Genomic DNA, 22,869 nt, shown 5'->3' with positions numbered 1-22,869 from the left:
TAACACTATTCTATTTACATAACCACTTCATTCTATTTATATAACCGCTGTTAACAAGCACCTCCCTCCAGGGCATTGGTTCAATCCCCACTGTTTCATGATATGTTTTTGCTCCACCCCCCCTCCTTGTCACACTCTGATTGTCACCAGTCACTTTTCTCTCCACCCTCTCTATGTCACACCCTGTTTCCACCCTACTTGTCAAGTATATATAAAGACAGCATTATGAGTTTTAGAGTACTTTACCTTTAGTTTAGCTTAGCTCGGCTTAGATTGTGCTGCGTCCTGCATGAATAAAGAGATACTGCCTACAGCTCAACTATGAGTCCCTGGTCGTCTGTTACCTGCCCGTGAAGCCAGCCGGGAGAAAACAACCTAACCCGTCAAAAACGACATATGGCGCCTGAACAGGGACTGAAATAAGCCCTGAAACATGGACCGGCATCAACGTGGGACCCTACCCACCCATCGTCCAGATAAGTAAACTTGGCTACCCATCCACCATGGGTTGTCTTTCTACTTATGAAGAGGTTTGCCAAAGCCTCTATTGTTTCATCATGAGACAGTTAGTCTGTCTCTGGAACATTTTACTCTGGGCCACATTTCGGTTCCCTGACCGGGAACTTTGGTTTCTTATGACCGGGATCATAGAGCTTGGGAGATGCACGGAGATTTCTCCTTGGACTTTCTGGATTCCCTCTCTCATGTTTCCCGAGGAAAAGGACTACATTTCGCTCCAGGCCATAATTTCGTTCTTTATGACCGTGATCGTAGACCTTGGGATATGCATGGGGATTTCCCCTGGGGCTTTCTGGACTTCTTCTCGAATGTTTCCCGTGGAGAAGGACTACTCTAGTTTGAGGAGCATTCTCGAGTACCCTGGCAGTTCCCAAGTATGGAGACACGTGGTTAGTTCTACTCTCCTGATTGGATTCTTTCTTCGATGGGAAGACGCTTTTAAAAATGGGTGCCTGAAGCAATCCAGCAGGAACAGTCAGAAACACCCTAAATGGAATTTCGAGGACCTTTTTGGACTAGGTCGCCCTCCGGGGATTCTTAATCCTACATGGTGAGATCTTGATAATCTGGTTCAAGTTGCGTTTCATAAGAGAATGATTTGAATGACTGAATTTTTGTTTGACATTGACTTAAAAAAAAAAATGCTGGACGCAGCCATGATTTCTAGAGACATCCAGAAACAATCCAAAAATTGTTTTTTCCCTCCTTTGATTTCTCTTTTACGTCTTGACATGATTCTGAAACGTTTAATCCTGAAAACTGTATGAGTTATGGGTGGGGTAGATAGTGCAATGATTATGTTAATTATTCTCATGCCTGAGGCTTTTAATTGTGTTTCTTCTGTTTACCTTTCCACATTTTATTGAGTTTAAACTGTTTAAACAACCTTAAAATCATACTAGAAAGGACTTCCAATTATAATGGAGTTATCAATTATAGTAAACTTCTAATCTGCTACAAGTTTTGTTTGACAAGTAAGTGAATTTCAGCTGTCAAAGTCTTCACATGAAAAAGCATCTACTCAAATAGAATTCCTGGAAATCCATTTGGATCCTGTTCTCTGACATCGCTCCCGGAAACCAATGATGAGACCTGGCACGACCTGAAGAAACAGATTCACAGACTCCAAAGCTCACTCTCTACAGAAAAGCAGAATTCTGGTGGCCGACATTCCCCATCAAGACAGACGTACAGCGTTTCATCCCTTGGCATTTTCTTCTGTGGTCAGCTACTTTGGACTGACACCTCCATCGGACTTACTGGTACACGCTGCTGTGTTTCTCAAAGACTAACTTCAGCCAGTTGCCTTGAGACTTTATAGACCATGTCCCCTCGCCTGCAGGCTCTGTCCCAGAGGCAGAAAACTCCCCCTCTTTATTAGGTTATGCCCACAGAGGCGTGAAGCGCCCCAAGAGGCAAGAGATGCCCACAGAGGCAGGAAACGCCCTTTGAGGCAAGAGATGCCCCCAGAGGCATGAAGCGTTCCCAGAGGCAAGAAATGCCCTTTCGCCTGCTAGGCCTTGCCCTTTGAGGCAAGAAAAGCTCCCCTTGGCATCACACTGGTTATTGCTGTTCGCCTATTTTGTTTTCCATGTCTTATGCCAGTTCTTTTGAAAACGCCTGTACGATATACGTTTCTGTTCACCCCACAATGGCCATTAGTTAAAAAGAAAGGGGGAATTGTTGGTATGCATGAGACCCCTTCTGTTTCATTTGGTTTAAATCCCCCCTGCTTAACACTATTCTATTTACATAACCACTTCATTCTATTTATATAACCGCTGTTAACAAGCACCTCCCTCCAGGGCATTGGTTCAATCCCCACTGTTTCATGATATGTTTTTGCTCCACCCCCCCTCCTTGTCACACTCTGATTGTCACCAGTCACTTTTCTCTCCACCCTCTCTATGTCACACCCTGTTTCCACCCTACTTGTCAAGTATATATAAAGACAGCATTATGAGTTTTAGAGTACTTTACCTTTAGTTTAGCTTAGCTCGGCTTAGATTGTGCTGCGTCCTGCATGAATAAAGAGATACTGCCTACAGCTCAACTATGAGTCCCTGGTCGTCTGTTACCTGCCCGTGAAGCCAGCCCGGTGAAAACAACCTAACCGGTCGAAAACGACAGGTTTTGTAGAATTCATTTGTAAAACCATCTGGTCCAGGACTTTTATTTTTGGGAAGATTTTTGATAACTGTTTCAATTTCATTAGCTGTGATGGGCCTGTTCATGTTAGTTTTGGAAGTTGGTAGGTATCTAGGAAATCAACCATCTCTTCCAGGTACTCTAGCTTGGTGGCATATAGTTGTTCAAAGAAGCCTCGCATGATATGTTGAATTTCTGCGGTGTCTGTTGTGATATCTCCTCTTTCATTTACTATCCGATTTATTTGGGTCTTCTCCCTTTTTTGTTTTGTGAGTCTGGCTAAAGGTTTGCCGATTTTGTTTACCCTTTCGAAGAACCAACATTTACTTTCGTTGATCTTTTGTATGCTTTTCCTATTCTCAATGTTATTTATTTCTGCCCTAACTGTAGTGATTTCTGTCCTGCTGGTTGCTTTAGGGTTCCTTTGTTCTTCTTCTTCTAGGTCTTTAAGATGTGCAATCAGGCTGTTTATTTGTGCTTTTTCTTGTTTCCTAATGTGTGCTTCTATGGCTATGGTCTTCCTTCTCAGTACTGCCTTAGCTGTGTCCCAAATATATTGATAGCTTGTGTCTTCATTTTCATTGAACTCTTGAAACATTTTGATTCCTTCCTTGATTTCCTCTTTGACCCAGAAGTTGTTACGAAGTGTACTGTTGAGCTTCCACATTTTGGGACTGTTACTAATCTTTTGTTTATTGTTAAGTGTTAATATAATTCCACTGTGTTCTGAGATGATGCTTGGAATGATTTCAATGCTCTTGAATTGGCTGCTGCTGTCTTTGTGGCCTAATATATGGTCTATGCTTGAGAACGACCCATGTGGATTTGAGTAAAATGTGTAGTTTCTTGGGATGAATGACTCTGAAAATGTCCAATAGTTCTAGTTTATCTATCTCTTCATTTAGCTCCCTTATGTCTTTATTCATTTTCTGCCTGGATGATCTGTCAAGTTGAGAGAGTGAGGTGTTGAAGTCCCCTACTACGGTTGTGTTACTGTTAATATATTGCTGTAGCTCTTTCAGTAGAAGTTTGATGTATTTAGATGGCTTCTCATTGGGTGCATAGATGTTAATAATTGTTAAGTCCTCTTGATTGACTGATCCTCTGAGCATTAAGTCCATTCCTATCTTTTTTAATCGTATCTATTTTAAAGTCTATCATGTCAGATATGAGAATAGCTGCCCCTGCCCTTTTTTGTGGGCCATTAGCTTGTATGATAGTTTTCCATACTTTCACTTTAAGTCTGTGTTTGTCTTGTTGAGTTAGGTGGGTTTCCTTAGACAACATATTGTTGGGTTGTGTTTTCTGATCCATATTCCTATTCTGTGTCTTTTAATAGGTGAATTCAGGCCATTGACATTTATTGATATCCAAGATTGAAGATATTTTAACACCATTCTTGTAGAGTTTTAGAGTGTTTTGATATATGTCCTATCTGTGGTGGTCTGGTTGTTTATAGGAGACCTTTCAGAACTTCTTTCAGGGCAGGCTTGGTGATGGTTTCTTCCTTCAACTGTTGCTTGTCTGAGAAGATTTTGATGCCTCCATCTAGTCTGAATGACAGTCTAGCAGGATACAGTATTCTTGGCTGAAAGCCTTTCTCATTGAGCACTCGATAGATATCTTGCCATTCTCTTCTGGCCTGTAGTGTTTGTATGGAGAAGTCTGCTGCTAATCTTATGGGTTTTCCTTTGTAGGTGACTCTTTGTTTTTCTCTTGCAGCCTTGAGGATCCTTTCTTTATCCTTATTCCTTTCCATTCTAAGTATGATATGTCTTGGTGTCTTTAGGTCTGGGTTAATTCTGTTTGGGACTCTCTGGGCTTCTTGAATTTTTATGTCTTTGATGTTGTCTAGACTAGAGAAGTTTTCAGCTACTATGACCTGGAAAATGCTTTCTTCCTCTCCTTCTCTTTCTTCCTCTGGTATGCCAATAATGCGTATATTGTTTCTTTTGAAGTCATCCCATAGGTCTCTGTTGTTGTTTTCAGCATCTCTTAATCTCTTTTTGAGATCTCTTACTTCTTTTTTAATTGTCTCTAATTCATCCTCAATCTTGCTAATTCTGTCTTCAGCCTCATAGATTCTATTCTCTCTGCCCTCTACTGTTTTCTGGAGTTCATGTATTTTGTTGCCCTGCTCTGATACTGTTTTAGCTTGTTCAGCTAGTTGCATTCTTAGCTTAGGGATTTCAGCTTTCAGCTCTCTAATAACCATGAGATAATTAGTATTTTCTTCCATATTCTCATTTGTTGTTCCTGCATTTATGATTACAGTTTTTTCAAATTCTTTACTCACTCCTGTTATTATTTCTTTAGCTAATGTTTGGATGTTGAACTCGTTATTTTGTACTTCACCCTCTGGAGGACTTTTAGCTGGACTCTTGTCCTGGTTCGATTCTCCAATATTTTTTCTTTTTGTTTTAACCATTTTATATATTATGTTATGAGTTCCCTTTATCAGTACTTTTCAAATTATTGATCACTATTGCCTGGATTGACTTGTGTCTAAGTAAGTTAATTAAAGGGTTCACAGTGGTGGAAGTTAACAGTTATTTCAATCCCTGAGTTGGAGCTCAATGGTTTAAAAGCCTCTTTCTTTTTTTTTTTTCCTTCCCTGTAGGCTGTGGGAGCCTGAGGGCTTTTAAACTATCAATAGGCTTCTTAGCTTAATCACTGACTCCTGACCAAGAGATAAAGCAGGGTGTGGCAGAGATAATCCAGTGGTTATGCAAAGAGACTTTCACAGCCCCTCTGCTATGCCACCGAGGTATAGGTCTTCTGAGTTTCCTGGTTAGATCTCTGTCCTCTGGTGTCCCTTCCTGTCGCTGCTCCAGATTCTGAGTGTAGTAGCAATGGAGACTCAGAGTTGCACTTGGTGAGTCTCTGGGGAGTCTTCTCCTTCCTTAAGCTGTCCCCTTATTGGTGGAGCAGACTGGAGGTGGTGTCTCAACTGATAAACTGCTGAACTGTTTGCAGTCACTTAATCTCTCCTCTCTGTCACCAGCCACACGTGTTTGTACTCACGGGTGATTTACTGGGTTCCTGTGGTCATTCTAGTCCTGTCTTGTTTCGGTCCTGGGTGGTCTCCTTTGGTATTCCTAGTTGATCTGGGAGAGGAGAGGAGAGGAGAGGAGAGGAGAGGAGAGGAGAGGAGAGAAAGCGATCTGCTGCTCGTAGCTCTGCCTCCAGAAGTCAAATCCCCCCCTGAGTCTTCTTAATACATAGGCTGAGTCTTTGATCTGTTGACTCTCTCAAAAGTCTAGACCAGGTAGAACAGAAGCAACCATGGCACAGCTATATACAAGATGGTGAGTATTACACAGCAAACCCTAACAAAGGGACATTTCAAAGTTAACCCAATTACCAAATAATGTGATGATAACAATAACTGTCCATTGTCTTCTTGAATCCTAAGACAGCAGAAACGTCACATTCCCACTATAGAGCCTGTATTTCCCCCCTCCCGTAACCTTAGGGTGGGGCCCACTTTCCTGCATGCTTCTCTCAATTCATATCAAATAATATTGCATCCTCCGATCGCAACCTAATCAACACAACAAGTGCCACCCCAACATGCTTCACTTCAGACTGTGTCCAGAGACTTCAGGTGTGGAATGACAACCCTTCACTCGAGTGAGACCTTTCCTTTCATAGTATTCTCTAATTCCATTCCAGGTGGTTCACTTCCTAACAATGTCCCCAAACCTAGATATAGACCAGGTCCCCTGAGATAGAGCATATGTTCACATGTGTCCATAAACCAGGGAAAAATATATACCTGAAAGCAGAAGTATACAAGAGTCTGCAGTGAGTAATCCCCAACACTTCATCTGCACTATTCCAGCCTTTAGGTGCATGCTTGTTGAACAATTTGTTTGGCTTTGTATGTTAACTCTCTTTTCAGTCACCAGGTTCTGGATCCAGCATGATGTTGACCAGACTTCCCTGGACTGATGACCCCACCAATATGTCCTGGAGCTCTGCTTCTGCAGAGACCCACCCTACTAGGGAAAGAGAGAGGCAGACTGGGAGTATGGACTGACCAGTCAACGCCCATGTTCAGCGGGGAAGCAGTTACAGAAGCCAGACCTCCCACCTTCTGCAACCCACAATGACCCCGGGTCCATGCTCCCAGAGGGATGGAGAATGGGAAAGCTATCAGGAGAGGGGATGGGATATGGAGATCGGGTGGTGGGAATTGTGTGGCGTTGTACCCCTCTTATCCTACGGTTTTGTTAATGTCTCCTTTCTTAAATAAAAATAAAAGGAAAAAAAATAAAGTAGAATAGTAAAATTTTGATATTCTGTTTGCAATATGTTAATTAAACTAATTTTACGAAGAGTTTCTGTACACACAAAGATAAATCAAGAAAGTCTCCATTCAATGTTAAAACTTTATTTCTGAGGAGTTTCCCATATTATTCATTTTAATATAGCATTAACTTCAGAGTTTCAGTTCTTATTGCATTTAGTAAGATTCCAGGCACTTATTTTTTTTCTCCAAATTAGATCGAAATTTTAAGAAATACCTGTGGGGAAAAGAAAAATATAACAGGTGTTATTAGATTAATATACTTTAAATTATTGTAGTTGTAATATAGTCATAGATTATTTTATTTTGCTCAATGCATGTGTGAATTCCATATGCAGCATAATCCTAAGAATATACATTAATGTGTGGGAGTTGGAAGGTTGTTTACAGACTTTAAATGATGATTTCCCAATAACATTCTATGATATCTAGAGAATACAAAGATGAACTTAATATCACTAAATAACTTAAGAATGCTCCCAAAATGTATCAATCTGAAAAACTGTGATTGTAATATCTTGCTAAACAAATAATTAGAAACAGATATTGTCACTGATAATTCCTACAGAGAAACTACTAAACTCTGTGATTTATTTAATTTTATTAGTGATTTACTATTGATTTTCAAAATTATGAGATAACAGGATAATTCCACATTGTTTCAATTACCAGAGTTCTGTGTCCCCATTCCCTCCCTTAGAAACTGCACTAGATCTCCCAAGGTCACAGATATGGGTTGACTATTATTCCTATTAACTATCTAAATTTATATGTATTTACCCAGTTTTTTCAATGGCCCTGCCTTCTCTTCCTTTCTAACTTCTGAATGGCCTCCTTTAGGGGCATATTTCTCAGTCAAATCTTCTATGGCTTACTAGGCTAAGAATTTAATGTGGGCTTAACCAGGTACACCAGCGCCTTGCCCCCCCCCCCCCCCCGCACCCCATAGCTTTATTTTTAACATGGAAACTTTATTTACTTACTACTGATTTATTATCTGCTTTAATATCTTAAGTTTTTTGAAGTGAAGTTTCATATCTGTATATATGTATTACTACTCATCAGAGTAAGTACCAAAGCTATAGTGTACAGCTTGATGCAAGACATTTTGATAGCTTAATGAATTTTCTTGATTTATTCATGTTTCACACTAGTCAAAAGATCAGAAATGGACAATTAAGTGTAGTTGATTGAAATATCTTGCCACAGGGATTGGCATACTTTAACAATGACTCTTTAGTCACTATCAGGCCACCCCATCAGCTGGGGCCCTAGTCGGGGAGTCCTGAGATTCCCAAACAGACATGATGGGCCTAGACCTCGAATAAATCCCTCTCTCCATTGTTACTGGTCATTCCTATCAGGAACAACACAATAAACTTCTTTGTGGGCCCCCATAGGACCTTGCCCTCAACTTGGATCAACAATGGTAGCGAATGTTCCATCCTCCGAAGAGAGGCTGGACAACATACTCTGTGCTACACCTGAGGAAGATGGGTCCTGATATTGGGGCAGCTTGGAACGTTCCTACTCATGACCACAGAATGTGAGCTCAGATCTACAGGGATGCAGAGGTCACATAGGCTCCTAAGCTGAATATGGACCCCAGATCACATTAAATCAATGGGGTTTATAGTCAACAATATTTATACACTTTTCCCATATTTGGGAGCTACTGTCTTCCCTGATCCTCCTTTCTGGTCCTTCTGCCAGCCATGACATCATCTCCCCAGACAATAGTTAGGATCCACCTGCATATCAGATTTCAGGCTCAGGCAAAAAAAAAAAAAAAAAAATTAGTATAGCCACAGGCCCTTTGGAATATAACTAAAATATGCCTACTAGCTATCTACAAAATGGAGAGCCCCCAACTCATCTGCACTATTCCAGCCTTTAGGATCATGATTAGTCAACCACTTATTTGGCTTTATATGTTAACTTTATTTTTAGCCACCAGGTTCCAGATGCTAGCATGATGCCAACCAGACTTCCCTGGACAGACAACACCATCAATGTGTCCTGGAGCTCTGCTTCCTCAGAGCCCTTCCCACTAGGAAAAAAGAAAAACAGGCTGGGAGTATGGATCAACCTGTCAATGCTCATATTCAGCGGGGAAGCAGTTACAGGAGCCAGACCTTCCACCTTCTGCATCCCACAAGGACCTTGGGTCCATACTCCCTGGAGGATAAAAAATAGGAAAGCTATCATGGGAGGGGAAGGGATACAGAGTTCTGGTGGTGGGAATTGTGTGAAGTTGTACCCCTCTTATCCTATGGTTTAGTCAATGTTTTCTTTTTATAAATAAAAAATTTAAAAAAAGAAAAGAAATATCTTGCCACTAAATACTGAATCTAGGTTATCTTAAGGGAAAATTTCAAGTTAGTCATTGCAAATAAGAATAAAGCTTCGAGATTATTAATTTACATATTACAATAAGAATAAGAATATAAGTGCAGGATTATCTCAGTAACTGTCACAAAAAAACCTACAAGGTCAGTTAGATTAATCCCCATGTAGTTGCTTAGGATAGATTAAGTCACATTGACTAGACAGAGATATTTATAGACATCTTCAGAGTATCAGTTCTCCTGTAGTCACATTTCTACCCTCACAAACTGAGACTTTTAAAGGACTTGTCCGTGGTGCTTAAATGCTGTCCCCAAAATGTTCATTTTAAATTATACTGCTTTAGAAAAACCTTGCATCCCACAATAACCTTGGGTCCATACTCCCAGAGGGATAAAGAATAGGAAAGCTATCAGGGGAGGGTATGGGATACGGAGAGCTGGTGGTGGGAATTGTATGGAGTTGTACCCCTCTTATCCTATGGTTTTGTCAATGTCTCCTCTTTATAAATAAATTTTTTTAAAAGTTGAAAGAAAACAGAAAAAAAAAAAGAAAAACCTTTGAAAAGGAATGAATCTGCAGTTTTTTTTATTAATGCTACTTTCACAAATAAATATTAGAATTTGCATTTGATTTATTGAGGTTATACAAATACTTCACTGGTCTAGTGTTTCTAGTGCAATTTAGCCAGAATAGAAATTCTAATAAACATCTTACTCTCTATATGCTAGAATAGATAAGAATTAGATGTACATTGTCATTTTGTAGTATGTGAGTTTAACCTGGTGCGCTACTGCCCATACCCCCTGCCATTTTAATATTTTGATATTTCTTCTACATTTAGAGTACGTTCTTTCTCTTTTTCTTTTACATACTGCATAAACCAAAATTTTATGAAATGTTTCTACTCTTATAACTCTTAACTATATTTTTTAAAGTAGACTTTTAAGTAGTTTTGTTTATCTAATATTTCTCTGGATGAAAATTCTCAGGGCAATAGTGAAATAATATTAAATGTTTCAAGATTTTAACATATCACTCAGGATGGTAAGACTGCTAAAATTCTATTTACCCTACTTCAATAACTGTTGAAACATTTAATTTAAAGTCAATTCAGTAAACTGTCTATGCATTTCAACCAAGCTGTAAGTGAAATAATACAGATTAAGTTCATGGAGTGTGGCAGAAATCATCTGCCTGGCTTTCAAAGTTGTTCAAAGAGAGAACAGATGGTGGCACACCTGGTTGAGTGAACATGTTACAGTGCACAAGGACCTTGTTCAAGCTGCACGCCACTACCTGAAGGGAGGAAATTTCTCAAGTGGTGAAGCAATGCCTCTCTCTCTCTCTCGATATATATATATATATATATATATATATATATATATATATCCCCTTCGCTCCTCTCAATTTCTCTGTCTCTATCCAAAATAAATAACATAAAATAAATTACTCAAAAGTAAAAAAAAAAACACTCAAAATTTACTAAGAAAAAATTAGCTGGTAGACAGAATATGAAAAACAGATAATACATACTCACAAAGTAAGTCTTCTAGGTATGTGAACACAGTGGATTCATTGCTAATCTTGTGAGCAATCTAGCACATCGTTTATAATCTAGAAGAAACAAAGGCAAGTTATGTGACTAGTTATTACACATGTGGGAAATTCATGTTAATCATTACCACTGATTCTAATAATGATAGCTATAATTTAATCAATGTCTAGTATAACAAGTGCTTATTCTGCATTTTTCTCATTAGTTTACCTAGCAAGTGCTACTGCTACCATCATTTTAGAGTCGAGAACACGAAGTTAAAATGCTAAGAATAATAGAGTTTTATTTTAAAGCTCAAACTTTCTCCAGCATGCTATTCTTCCATGTAGTTTGTTTGCCTTGATTCTAACATGATTCATTTCCTCCATTCATTAAATACAAGTTGTTTTAAAGAATTAGAGTCTGATACAACATCCTGAGTAAAATTGCATATTCCTTAAGATGACAGATATGTTTTAAAAGAAACAAAATACTTAAAAATCATTTTCCTTAAAAGGAAAGCTTGTGCTTCAAAATGAATCTATAAACAGTGAGCTGAATTATATAACACATACCCATGCGATTTGGAGAACTTAAATGATATAACTTAAATATTATGTTTGGAGTTATTATTAATATCAATAACTTACATATCCCAAAAGAATCAATTAGAATATCCTTTAAAACACAGGCTACCATTATTCAGAAAAAAACTACCACTTATTTATAAACAAACTGATATGAAATTATTTAATTTTAAAAAATTTACAAGGACAATTTTATTTATGTTTTATAGCCATAATACTTCCTTCATTTATAGAAGACATCTCTTAATCTGTGCCAAGGAATTTAAAAAATGATTTTAAAAAAGTTTAAATCTTGACAAACATTTGGGCTCTTAAGGAGACCTGGAAGTTTTCAAGCTTGACTACAGTCCCGATTAGAATGTGATTTCAGTCCTTCTAGTGTCAACTGAAAACACAAACCTTAACTGCCAACATTATAGATAATTTTAACTGTCAAGATTATAAATAATACTTTACATAATGTTTAACCTATTACTTCCAGCAGACGACTGAAGCTTCTTAAACATACATGTAGGTATTGTAGAATAAAGAATAAAGGGAAAACTGTCCAAGCTACTTACAGGCAGGAGTGGTACAATCCCTAGTATTGTAATAAAGTCGATGGAAATATTTTCTACATTTAGCTGAAAATGTGACTGGCCCTGTTGAACACAAGAATGTTTATAATAAGTACAAACGTGTTTTCCCGATACATTTGCTAGCACTTTATGATCTGCAGTAATATAACTGCCATTTATTTACATCCTCTCATGCTCTTAAAAGAACTTGCCCAAGAGCACATTTCCTCACCCCAAACTCTGTGGGAGGTATAAGTATAGTCTGTGAAAGGAGTTTGAATTCATTCCATATTCCCAACATCTCACATAGAGAAAATTTCACTTTAGAATAACTAGGAGGAAAAATAAAAGATATTAGGAAAAAAATCTGTGTTTATACAGCCAAGGAGTTGGTATAGTAACCATAGCACTAAACTTATGAGTATGAGATCCTGAGTTTGAATCCCAACACTGCATTGCTAGAGTGATTTTCTGGTTCTCGTTCATGTTAACAATTTTTTTAAATTTTTGGTTGGGTATGCAGTGGTGACACATATCATGAAAAGGTTGTGAAACTATGCCCATACAACATGGTCTTATGAATGTGAAAAATAAATACCCTTGGCTTGTACATTCTGTTCTCCATTTTTTATTTAATAGAGATTAATATCTATATGCATTTATTTCCTCCCCCCTTTTATCACTGGATCTTTTGCTAGAGCTTCACAGCTAAGAATTCCTCCATTCCTGATGGATGATATTTTCTTTTTTAGATAGTAAGAAACAGGGAGGGAGAGAGAAACAGAGAGGAAAGACACCACAGCACTACTCTATTACTTGTGAAGTCTCCCCTTTCAGTGGTCCTCCTTTGTGATGGCTGAGCTCGAACGTGGGTCTTTGAAAGCGTGCTCTACTGGGTGAACTAACTCTTGGTCTCAGTCACTTATCCCATTTTCTACTTATGGAAGGATTGAATCTGACCAGGATGCCTCTCTCATCCAGGAAAGTTCTGTTCACTCTTTTAAATTTTTTATTTATTTATTAATTATTAGATAGAGACGGAGAGAAATTGAGAGGGAAGGAAAAGATAAAGAGGGAGAGAGACAGAGAGACGCCTGCAACCCTGCTTCAACCTTCATGAAGATTTCCCCCTGCAGGGGGGTGACCAGGAGTTTTAACCTGCGCAATGTGAGCACTAACCAGGTGCACCCTGCTCGGCCCCCTATTTACTGTTTTAGAGGCTAACCTAAATGCCATGTGGACCACAAACCTTTCCTGGTGGTGCTTAGAAAAATATTTTCTTCCAACATAACCCTAAGACTTCATTTCTATGTCTACTACTTCCCAAGAGCAAGATTTCATTATAGCTAATATGAAGTAATAGCATTTGCAACCTGGGAGGTGACACAGTGAATCAAGTGTAGAACTCTAAAGCATGAGATCCCAAGTTCAATCCCTGGCATCAGATGTGCCAGAGTAATGCTCTGGTTCTCTCTCCCACTCTATCTCTTGCTCATAAACAAATAAATATTTGTATTAAAAAGTAGTACCATTTGTTCATCTCTCTAATTATACAGTAAACTTCTTCCACTTATTTCCATATTCCCAGTGTCTAATAGCACTTGCACACAAACTGTCTAGCATTTCAATTGAATCACTCATGTTGTGCTTACCTGTTAAGTGCTTTATGAATTTGTCTTTCAAGCTCAAATCTGTTGGGAGTATTTCTGAGGGAAAAAAAAGAATATATATCTTTACAGTCAATAATAACAAGTACTAGAGACATGAACTCATAGGGGGGTTGGCCCAGCTGTCTCCCATCTGCATCTCTAACCTTGGCGCTTCCATGGGGCTCCAGACCTCTCAGAGAGCTAAATGCTTTCTCTACCACTCAGTCTGAATAGTCTATTCTATGCTTAAAAGTTCACAACCCAGGGAGCCGGATGTTGACGCAGCTGGTTAAGCACACGTAGCAAGGATCCCAGTTCAAGCCCCTGGGGTCCCCATCTGCAAGGGGGATAGGGGTTACTGCACAAGTCATAAAGCAGGTTGGCAAGTGTTTATCTTTCTCTCCATCTCTCTATCTTCCCCCTCTCCTCTCAATTTCTCTCTGTCCTATCAAATGAAAAGTTAAAAAAAAAAAATTTTTTTTGTTTAAAGTCACCAGAAGTGGTGGATTCATAGTGTTGACACTGAGCCCCAGAGATTGAAGGCAAAAAAAAAAAAAAAAAAAAATCCACAACCCTCCAGGTTGCCCTCAGAAACTCTACCCCTGAAATCTTAGAATTCCATAAAACATTGCTAAGTCACTGATAAGAAAAATGGGAAAACAAAACAAACAAGAGTCCACAGTCAGAACTGAGAGGGAGGGTGAGTTCTCCTCTAACCCAGATCTGTTTCTCCACCCCTACCCTCATGTTTTCCAGTTTCAATAAAGGACATTACTCTCTACTCCTTGATCAAGTGAAATAAACAACACTACTCTCTACCCCTTGATCAAGTGAAATATCAAAAAACTACTCTTGCCTTCCTTCTTCCCTCCTTCACCACTTATATCCACCCTAACAGTTAACTTTGTAGATCCCACTTCCAAAACCTATCTCTGATCCACGTACTCTGGTTACCTCTCATTTACACCATCTTTCAAGCCACCATATTTTTGTGACTGTAGGAAGCAGTCAGCTAACAGGTTTTCTCCTTCTTATTACCCATTCTCTCCTCAGCAACAAGAACAAACCAACTTGAAATGAATCTCAAATCACAATACTCTTCCACGTGAGAAGCTATGCACTTAAAATGGAAGAAAATTTAAAAATCAATCTACATCTTGGACTTTTTCTCACTCTCATAAAAACTGAGAAAATGAGCCCTCAAGTAGGTTTTGCCTTTGAAATAGGCATAATCAATGCACTATTTGGGCTCAGTATAGGCCTTTAAGAAAACTATATACTTTTCAGAAAAGACTTACCAGAAGAGAGCTGCCAGAAATAGAGCAGCAAAGCATCGTTCTGGCACACATGATGCCAGGGACCAAAACTATGCCTGAGAGTTGCACACTTTATCCACAGTGTCACATCCTGGATTGTAAAAACTACACAAAGAAGAAGGAGGAGAAGGAGCAGGAGGAGAATATATACATATTCTCTTTTTCCCCTAATACCCAGTAAAGATAGATAGATAGACAGACAGACATAAATGTCAATCTGGCACATGAAATGCCAGGGATTGAAGTCAGGGCCTCAGGCTTCCAAGTTCAGTGCACAACTCGTACCACCTCTCATCCCCAAACTATATACAGATTAATTTGCATTTCAATATAATAGCATCATATACAAGTATAGCAACATATAGAAGACTGATTTGGGTGAAACAGAGAAATGGTGTTTAAGTTGACAACTGAAAAGCAGGAAGTATTGAAACAGTGCTTATCATACTGCATAATTAAAGGGTTGAGATTCTAGATACGCCTGGTAGAGTGAGCTCTGGGTTGTGAAAACACCTACTGTTTTCCAAGGGAATCTGGGCCAAATACAGGTGACTTATGGCCCTAAACTGGGAGCAATTCTGCTCAGAGCCTAGGCCCCTAGGTAGATACCTCTGAGTAGCTTCTCCAGAGACTGGCTGGTACCTATCCTGGACCACACCATCTCACCCCAAGTAAGGAACAGGAACCAGTGGACTAGGACTAAAACCAAGTCAGCTACTTCCCCCAGCCTGGAAAGGGCCTAGAAAGCTGTTTCCTTTGCAAGATAGTTCGTGTGTGTGTGTGTGTGTGTGTGTGTGTGTGTGTGTGTGTGTGTGTGTGTGTGTTTTAACATAAGTCTTGCAATGCAGGTAAATTAGACAAACTCATTACTTCTTTCCCTGAAAGCAGGTTGTCTGCAAAGATAAGCTGCCTTCTGCTATGTTTTATTGAGGTTCCCCAGCCCATTCAGACTGCAAAGAGTAATCCCCCAAATCCAGGCTCTCAGCAAGGAAGGGTCAAGACTCACCTGAGCTCCTGGAGGCACTGGGAGCCCAAAGGGTTCGTCTCACCCTAAGAAGCCAAGGCTTGTGCTCCTGGGTGCCCCTGTGGCCGCCGGGTCGCCCCAGAGTCTCTGCGGTGCACAAAGCCAGCTCCAGCAGGAGGAGGGCAGGCAGCAGGGCTCTGGGCTTGGCCAGCAGCATGTTCAAGCCTGGAGGATGGAGCTGGCGTCTCAGGGGAGTGGGTCCCGAAGAGGGTGACCTGGGTCGGAGACTTTGAAGGCGAGGCAGAGCGCGATGCTACAGGGTAGGCGACCTTCTTTGGCCGGCCAAGGGGTTTTGGTGCTAGCACCTCGGAGACGCAGTCCACGTGGGTCTGTGTGGTGCCAGGAAGATGAGCCGAGACCCCCGACCAAAGGGTGGACCTAGGACAAGAGCCAGACACAAGACGCGGGGCCCTCAGAAGTCCGAGCTGCCCCCACAACTTGTACAGACTTGGGAACCCCTAGCGGACACGTGTCACCTCCCCCCTCTGGGCCCTGGGCTCCAGTATGTCACTCGCACCCCAGGGAGCCGCCTGCAAAGGACCCTCTGCTTTGCCCTGCCGGTTCTCCTTGGGTTCAGTCCCCAGTCCCCGCCTTAGTCTTTGAGACTACTAACCAGCACTTCGTCCTTTGGAAAGAAGCAAGTAGCTCCGAGACTAGTGGTGCAAGAATTCAGCTCCCAGGCAGGAATGTGCAGAGATCCCTTCTCTGAGCCCGACTACTGGTCTTTCTGGCCACCTCAGCCCAAGGAGGAACAGCCCAGCACAACCGCCCCTCTACCCCTCCCGCGTGGGGTCCCGCCCTCTCAGGGCCCTGGGCTGAGCTAGAGCCCCAGGCTGGGCTAGGGCCCCCACCAGGTTCTGGGAAGCTTCATGAGCTGTGAAACAGTGTTGCCTGTGTTTTTCTCTTTCTTTCTCTAGCTCCCCCCCTGCCATGTTGATGTGTCTCTGTTTCTATGCAATAAATAAATAAATAATAAAATAGCATCATGGGTCCAAGCATGCTTTGTAAAGCTCCTGTGACTTAGGTCTTTCATTAGTCTGCCTTATTACTCTATGTTGAGTGTGTTGAGGGAAAATGCAACTCTTAATACTACTTGTAGATGTAGTATGGCAAATAGGTGAAAGAAAGAGAAGGCCATTGTTATATGGGAAACGGGGATGTTATGCATGTACAAACTATTCTATTTACTGTTGAATGTAAAGCATTAATTCCCCAATAAAGAAATAAAAATAAATAAATTAAAAAGAAAGAGAAGGCCAGGGCGGGTGAGAACACACACACTGAGTTAAGCCCATGCTCAAGATCCTAGCTTCAAACCCTGCTCCCCACCTGCAGAGTGGAAACATCACAAGTAAAGCAAGTATTACAGGTGTCTCTCTGTCTCTCCCTCTCTCTATCTCCTTCACCCCTCTTAATTTCTCTCTGTCCTATGAAATAAAGAAAAGAAAGAAAGAAAAAACAGGGGGGGATGGGTGCCAACAGCAGTGGATTACTAATGCAGGCAGCAAGCCCTAGCAGTAACCCTGGTGGAAACAGAAAAAGATGAGAGGGAGAAGAGACGAGGATGGCAAAAGGCCTAGCAACATGGGAGGTGAAGTAGAGCTCAGGGCCTGCAAGCCTGAGGTCCTGAGACAGAGTCCACCACTACCTCTAACCCCTCACACACAATATGTGACAGAATATGTTCTGGTTCTTTCTATCCCTCATACATAAAACTGAAAGAGAGAAAGACCTCGTATGACATTGTCCCACATTAAATGGAGTTTGTGTCCATTACAAACACTGAAAAATGTGTCCAAAGGTTACAAACAGATTTTTTAGGCTTGGTATCTCCAACATGTTCAGGACATTGAGGGAAGTGCAAAAAGGGCTTTATAAAATTATGCTTTTAAGTGAAATTACTCTGAGGAATTTGTTCTATCGGTGAAGGTGGAGTCTTAGAAGTACATAAAAGAGACCAGCTTCACAGCCATTTGGCATTTGTGACCACACATCTGTCTGTGTATGGGTTTTCACTTTTCCTGAGTAAAACCCTAAAATACTTGCAATCTCCCCAGTTCTTTCTGAGTTTAGTATGATTAACTTGACACTATGGGGAAAGGACTTCTGTGTTTCTTTCCCCCTCAACATAACCATTATGCTGTCTCCCAAGCCCACCAATGTACTTTTTAGAACCTGACATGTAGGACTCTATTTTGGTTCAAGGGTTCAAGGCATCCATTCTTGTAACCCTAAGTAAACCACTTAGTGTCAATGTTCTGACAAAGTGAAGAAATCATATTTCAGTAGTTCTCAGGCTGTGTTTAGCATGTAGGAAAAAAAGGTATGTTTTGAAGAATGCAGATTCTTAAAGGTTCTGGGTAGTTCTGAAGTAAATGGTTATTGAATAAAAGTAGTTTGCTTTTATTCCCAGAAAAAAGCATCTACACACAAACTTCAATATAGGCACACTGGAAAACTCTGGAACTACAACAGTAAGTAAAATAGCAAACAAACAAACAAACAAAAAAAGACAAAAAAATCTGTCTATGTGAAACACATTGATTCAGGAATCTTGTACCTCTACACAATGATTTTTATTATAAACAGAGTGCATGCAACTAATACTATTTGGGTTTGGTGGTTACTGTTGTTGTTTTTCTTTTTTGATGTTTATTATTTATCCTTGATTACTTGCCATCTCATCTAAAGGTTACTTGCTCTGCCTCTTGCTAACTAGTTTAGAGGCAACTTTTAAGTGTTCATGTGCATACAATTTCAGTAGCAAACTAACTTTCAATAGACTTTTTAAGAACAGTTTTAGGATCATAGCAAAAGTGGGAGAGAGATCTAGAGATACCCCATGTACTCCCTTTGTGCCTTCACACAAGCAACTCCCTTCACTACCAGCATCCCACAACAGAGTGGCACATTTGGTAGGACAGTTATGGCAGATGAACCTAAACTGGCTCATCTTTATCACTGAGATGTCACAGTTTACATTAAGGTTCATCCCTGCTGTTGTACATTCGAGGGGTCAGACAAATAAACCATTAGTAGTAATAGATGAAAGAGTCTACTGCCCTAAAGTTCTTTGTGATCTATCTATTCATCTTAGCCTTTGTGGTAACCACTGGTCTTTTTCTTCTCTATATGACTATAGAGTAGAGTAAAGAAAATAATAGGAAGATGGGTGAGAATAGCCAGATACATATCAAGCAATCAATGAGAAAGGTTTTCAGCCAAGAATACTGTATCCTTCTAGCTAGACTGTCATTCAGACTCATGTGTGTCTTAAATAAGTAATAGGCAGACCAGTAAAACAGCTCACTTAGGAGGGTTCTGCTTTGCCATGAGCACAATCCAAGCTTTACGCCAGGCCCTGCCACACTAGAGGAAACTTCAGTGCTGTGACATCTTTCCCTCTCTCTTTTTCTTCTATCTCTGCTTCTCTCTCTCTACCTGAAAAACCTAACCTAGATCAGTGAAGCCCTAGAAACAAATCCATAAAATAATAAGTTAATAATAGGCATTTTAAAATTTATTTTATTTATTTATTTATTTATTAGAGAGATAAGAGGAGAGAGAGAAAAAGAACCAGAGGATCACTCTGGTACATGTGCTGCTGGGGATTGAACTCAGGACCTCATGCTTATTAGTCCACTGTACTGTCTCCTGGACCACAATAGTAGACATTTTTATAAATCAACCTTTTTTATAATAAATAGATTCCTCAGATATGCCTCAACCACTTAAAAAATTAGCAGAAGTTTTAGAGCTAATGAGGTATTTACATTACAATTAATGAAACTTTCATAAACTTTAGAAAGCAAATTCTCTATCTCTACATTGAATGTCAGGAAAATAAAGAAGAAAATCTGTAACTTATGGTAAATGTCACAGTCAATCTTATTTCTTTCTCTTGCCTGATTGCTATGGCAAGAACTTCCAATACTATGTTGAAGAGTAATGGTGACAGTGAACAGCCCTGTCTAGTCCCTGATCTGAGGGGGAATGCTTTCAGCTTCTGTCCATTGAGTATGATGTTGGCTGTAGGTTTGCTATATATAGACTCCACTATCTTGAGGAATTTCCCATCTATTCCCATTTTTTGTAGAGTTTTGAGCATGAATGGGTGTTGGATTTTGTCAAAGGCTTTCTCTGCATCTATTGAGATAATCATGTGGCTTTTGGCTTTGCTTTTATTGATGTGGTGAATGACATTGATTGACTTACGGATGTTGAACCAGCCTTGCATTCCTGGGATGAATCCCACTTGGTCGTGATGAACAATCTTTTTGATATGTTGCTGTATCCGGTTGGCCAAGATCTTGTTTAATATTTTGGCATCTATGTTCATCAGAGATATTGGTCTGTAGTTTTCCTTTTTTGTTCTGTCCCTATCAGCTTTTGGTATCAGGGTGATGTTGGCTTCATAGAAGGTGGAAGGGAGTATTCCTGTTTCTTCAATCTTATGGAAAAGCTTAAGAAGTATGGGTACTAACTGTTTCCTGAAAGTTTTGTAGAATTCATTTGTGAAGCCATCTGGTCCAGGACTTTTGTTGTTGGGGAGGTTCTTAATAACTGTTTCAATTTCTTTGTCTGTGATTGGTGCATTTAGATTTTGTAGTTCTTCTTGGTTCAAGTCAATCTTATTTAAAGTCATTGAGTTTGCTCCTTGGGGTATGGCACAGCAAACAAAGCACTGACCTCTCAAGCATGAAGCCTTGAATTCAATCCCTCATAACATATATGCCAGAGTGATGCTCTGGTTCTTTCTTCTCTCTTCTCTCTCCTCCTAGTTCTCTTATTAATAAATACATAATATGTTTTAAAAAGTCAATAAAATCACTGAGTTTGACTAAACAGATACTGTGAGGTGTTTTTTTTTGTTTGTTTTTTTTATTGACCATCTAAGTGGTCTGTGATTCGCATTTCCTACCATCCTAAGAATAGCAGCGTGGTTTTTTGTTGTTGTTGTTTGTTTGTTTTACAGAGTATATTCTCTCTCTCTCTTCTTTTTAATGTAATGATGTTTAGGTCTAAGGAGACTGGTAAAGTCCTCTCTGTGGGGATTCTACATATTTCCATGTAGATCAAGGTCAGGTAAGAAGAGAATAAGTTATGTAGTATATTTGTACATCACATCTCTCTTTCTTAAAATTTTTTATTATCTTTATTTATTTACTGCATAAAGGCAGCCAGAAATTGAGAGGAGGTGGGGGAGATAAGGAGAGAGAGAGAGAGAGAGACATCTGAAGACCTGCTTCACTACTTGCAAAGCTTCCCCCCTGTAAGTGGGGACTGGGAGCTTAAACCTGGGTCCTTACATATTGTAGTATGTGTACATAATCAGATGTGCCACGAGGCTTCTAAAACATTTTTTTACCAGAGTACTGCTTATAGTGGTGCAGGGAATTGAACCTGGGACTTTGGAGCCTCAGGCATGAGTCTCTTTGCAGAATCATTATATAGTTTATCCCTGCCCTACATCACATCTCTCCTCAATGAGATATGCCTAGTGATTCTGCATTGGTGATTCTAGCAAAACGAGGCAACAAACCAGATTTCATAGAAGACCCTTTGTGTGGCCAGCAAAATCACTCACGTGAATAGTAAATCTGCTTTACAGTGTGAAAGACCCAGTTTTAAGCACAGTTTCTACCACATTGGTGAAAGGCACTGTGCTATCGTTTCTTCCCGGCCCCCCCACCTGCCTGTCACTTTGTCTCCCTGTCTGAGTAATTCTATCTAAAAAAGAAAAAGAACAATATACCAGAAAAAGAAATAAAAGCTTTTCTGAGCACATATATATAATACACAAAGGGGCCCCTCTAGACACATGACCACTAAATTACATGAGAACTGTAAAAGCCTAAATTTAATAGTTTGTACACATTCTCTCTAGTCTGAATCATGTTTATGTCACTTTTATGATTCTGAATCAGCTAAGTAGCATACTTAAGAGAAGCAGGAGAAAAAAGATATTACTTAAAATTCTCAGACAAGAAGACTTCCAGAGGCAGGGCTACAGAGCAGCAGCAGCTCTCCTCTCCTGGTCAACTAGGAATACCAATGGAGACCTCCTGGGACCACAACAAGACAGGACTAGAATGACTTCAGGAACCCACCAAATCACTGGTGAGTGCAAACGTGTGACTCGTGGACAGAGAAGAAACTAGGGAGAGATTAAGTGGCTGGTAACAGTCCAGCAGTTTACTAGTTGAGACACCACCTCCAGGCTGTCTAACCAACAAAAAGACAGCTGAAGGGAGGAGAGGACTTCCCTGAGACTCACCAAATGCAACTGTGAGTCTCCATGCCCCCAGAATCTGGAGCAGCAGCAGCGGGGAGGCCCTGTGCTGACACCAGGGGACAGAGAATTAACTCAGGAGAAGATCTATAACTCGGTGGACTATTGATGGGGCTGTGAGAGTCTCTTTGCATAACCACTGGATTATCTCTGCCCCACTCTGCTTTATCTCTTGGTCAAGAGTCAGTGATTAAGCTAAGAAACCTAATTATAGCTTAAAAGCCCTCAGGATCCCATAGCCCACAGGGAAGAAAAAGAACAAAAGAGGATTTTAAGCCACAGAGCTCCAACTCAGGGATTAAAATAATATTGAAACAACTGTCAATTTCTACAACTGTGAACCCTTTAAATACCTTACTTAGACAGGAGTCAATCCAGGCAAGAGTGATCAGTAATTTAAAAAGTACTGAGAGAGAGACCTCATAACATACTATATAGAATGGCTAAATTAACAAGAAGAAATATTGGAGAAATGAACCAGGACAAGAGTCCAGCTAAAAGTCTCCCAAAGTTTGAAGCACAAAATAATGAGGTCAACATCTAAACACTAGTTAAGGAAATAATCACAGGAGTGAGTAAAGA

At 40.0% G+C, this 22,869-nt stretch overlaps 1 protein-coding gene across 1 annotated transcript; it reads right to left on the bottom strand.

The window, feature by feature from the left end:
• Positions 1-7,070: 7,070 nt before the first annotated feature.
• ALKAL1 (ALK and LTK ligand 1) lies at positions 7,071-16,152 on the bottom strand. The gene is made up of 5 exons (XM_007516049.2): positions 15,978-16,152; positions 13,659-13,712; positions 12,010-12,090; positions 10,862-10,942; positions 7,071-7,196 (listed from the first exon to the last, which is right to left on the bottom strand). The coding sequence occupies exons 1-4, from the start codon at positions 16,150-16,152 to the stop codon at positions 10,878-10,880; spliced, it is 375 nt and encodes a 124-aa protein (XP_007516111.1). The 3' UTR covers positions 7,071-7,196; positions 10,862-10,877.
• Positions 16,153-22,869: the final 6,717 nt, after the last annotated feature.

Source organism: Erinaceus europaeus, chromosome 1 (genome assembly GCF_950295315.1).
Source record: "Erinaceus europaeus chromosome 1, mEriEur2.1, whole genome shotgun sequence".
In the NCBI taxonomy this organism is placed as follows: Eukaryota; Metazoa; Chordata; class Mammalia; order Eulipotyphla; family Erinaceidae; genus Erinaceus; species Erinaceus europaeus.
Note: the sequence above shows the minus strand (reverse complement) of the source record. Positions and strands in the feature narration are given on the sequence as shown.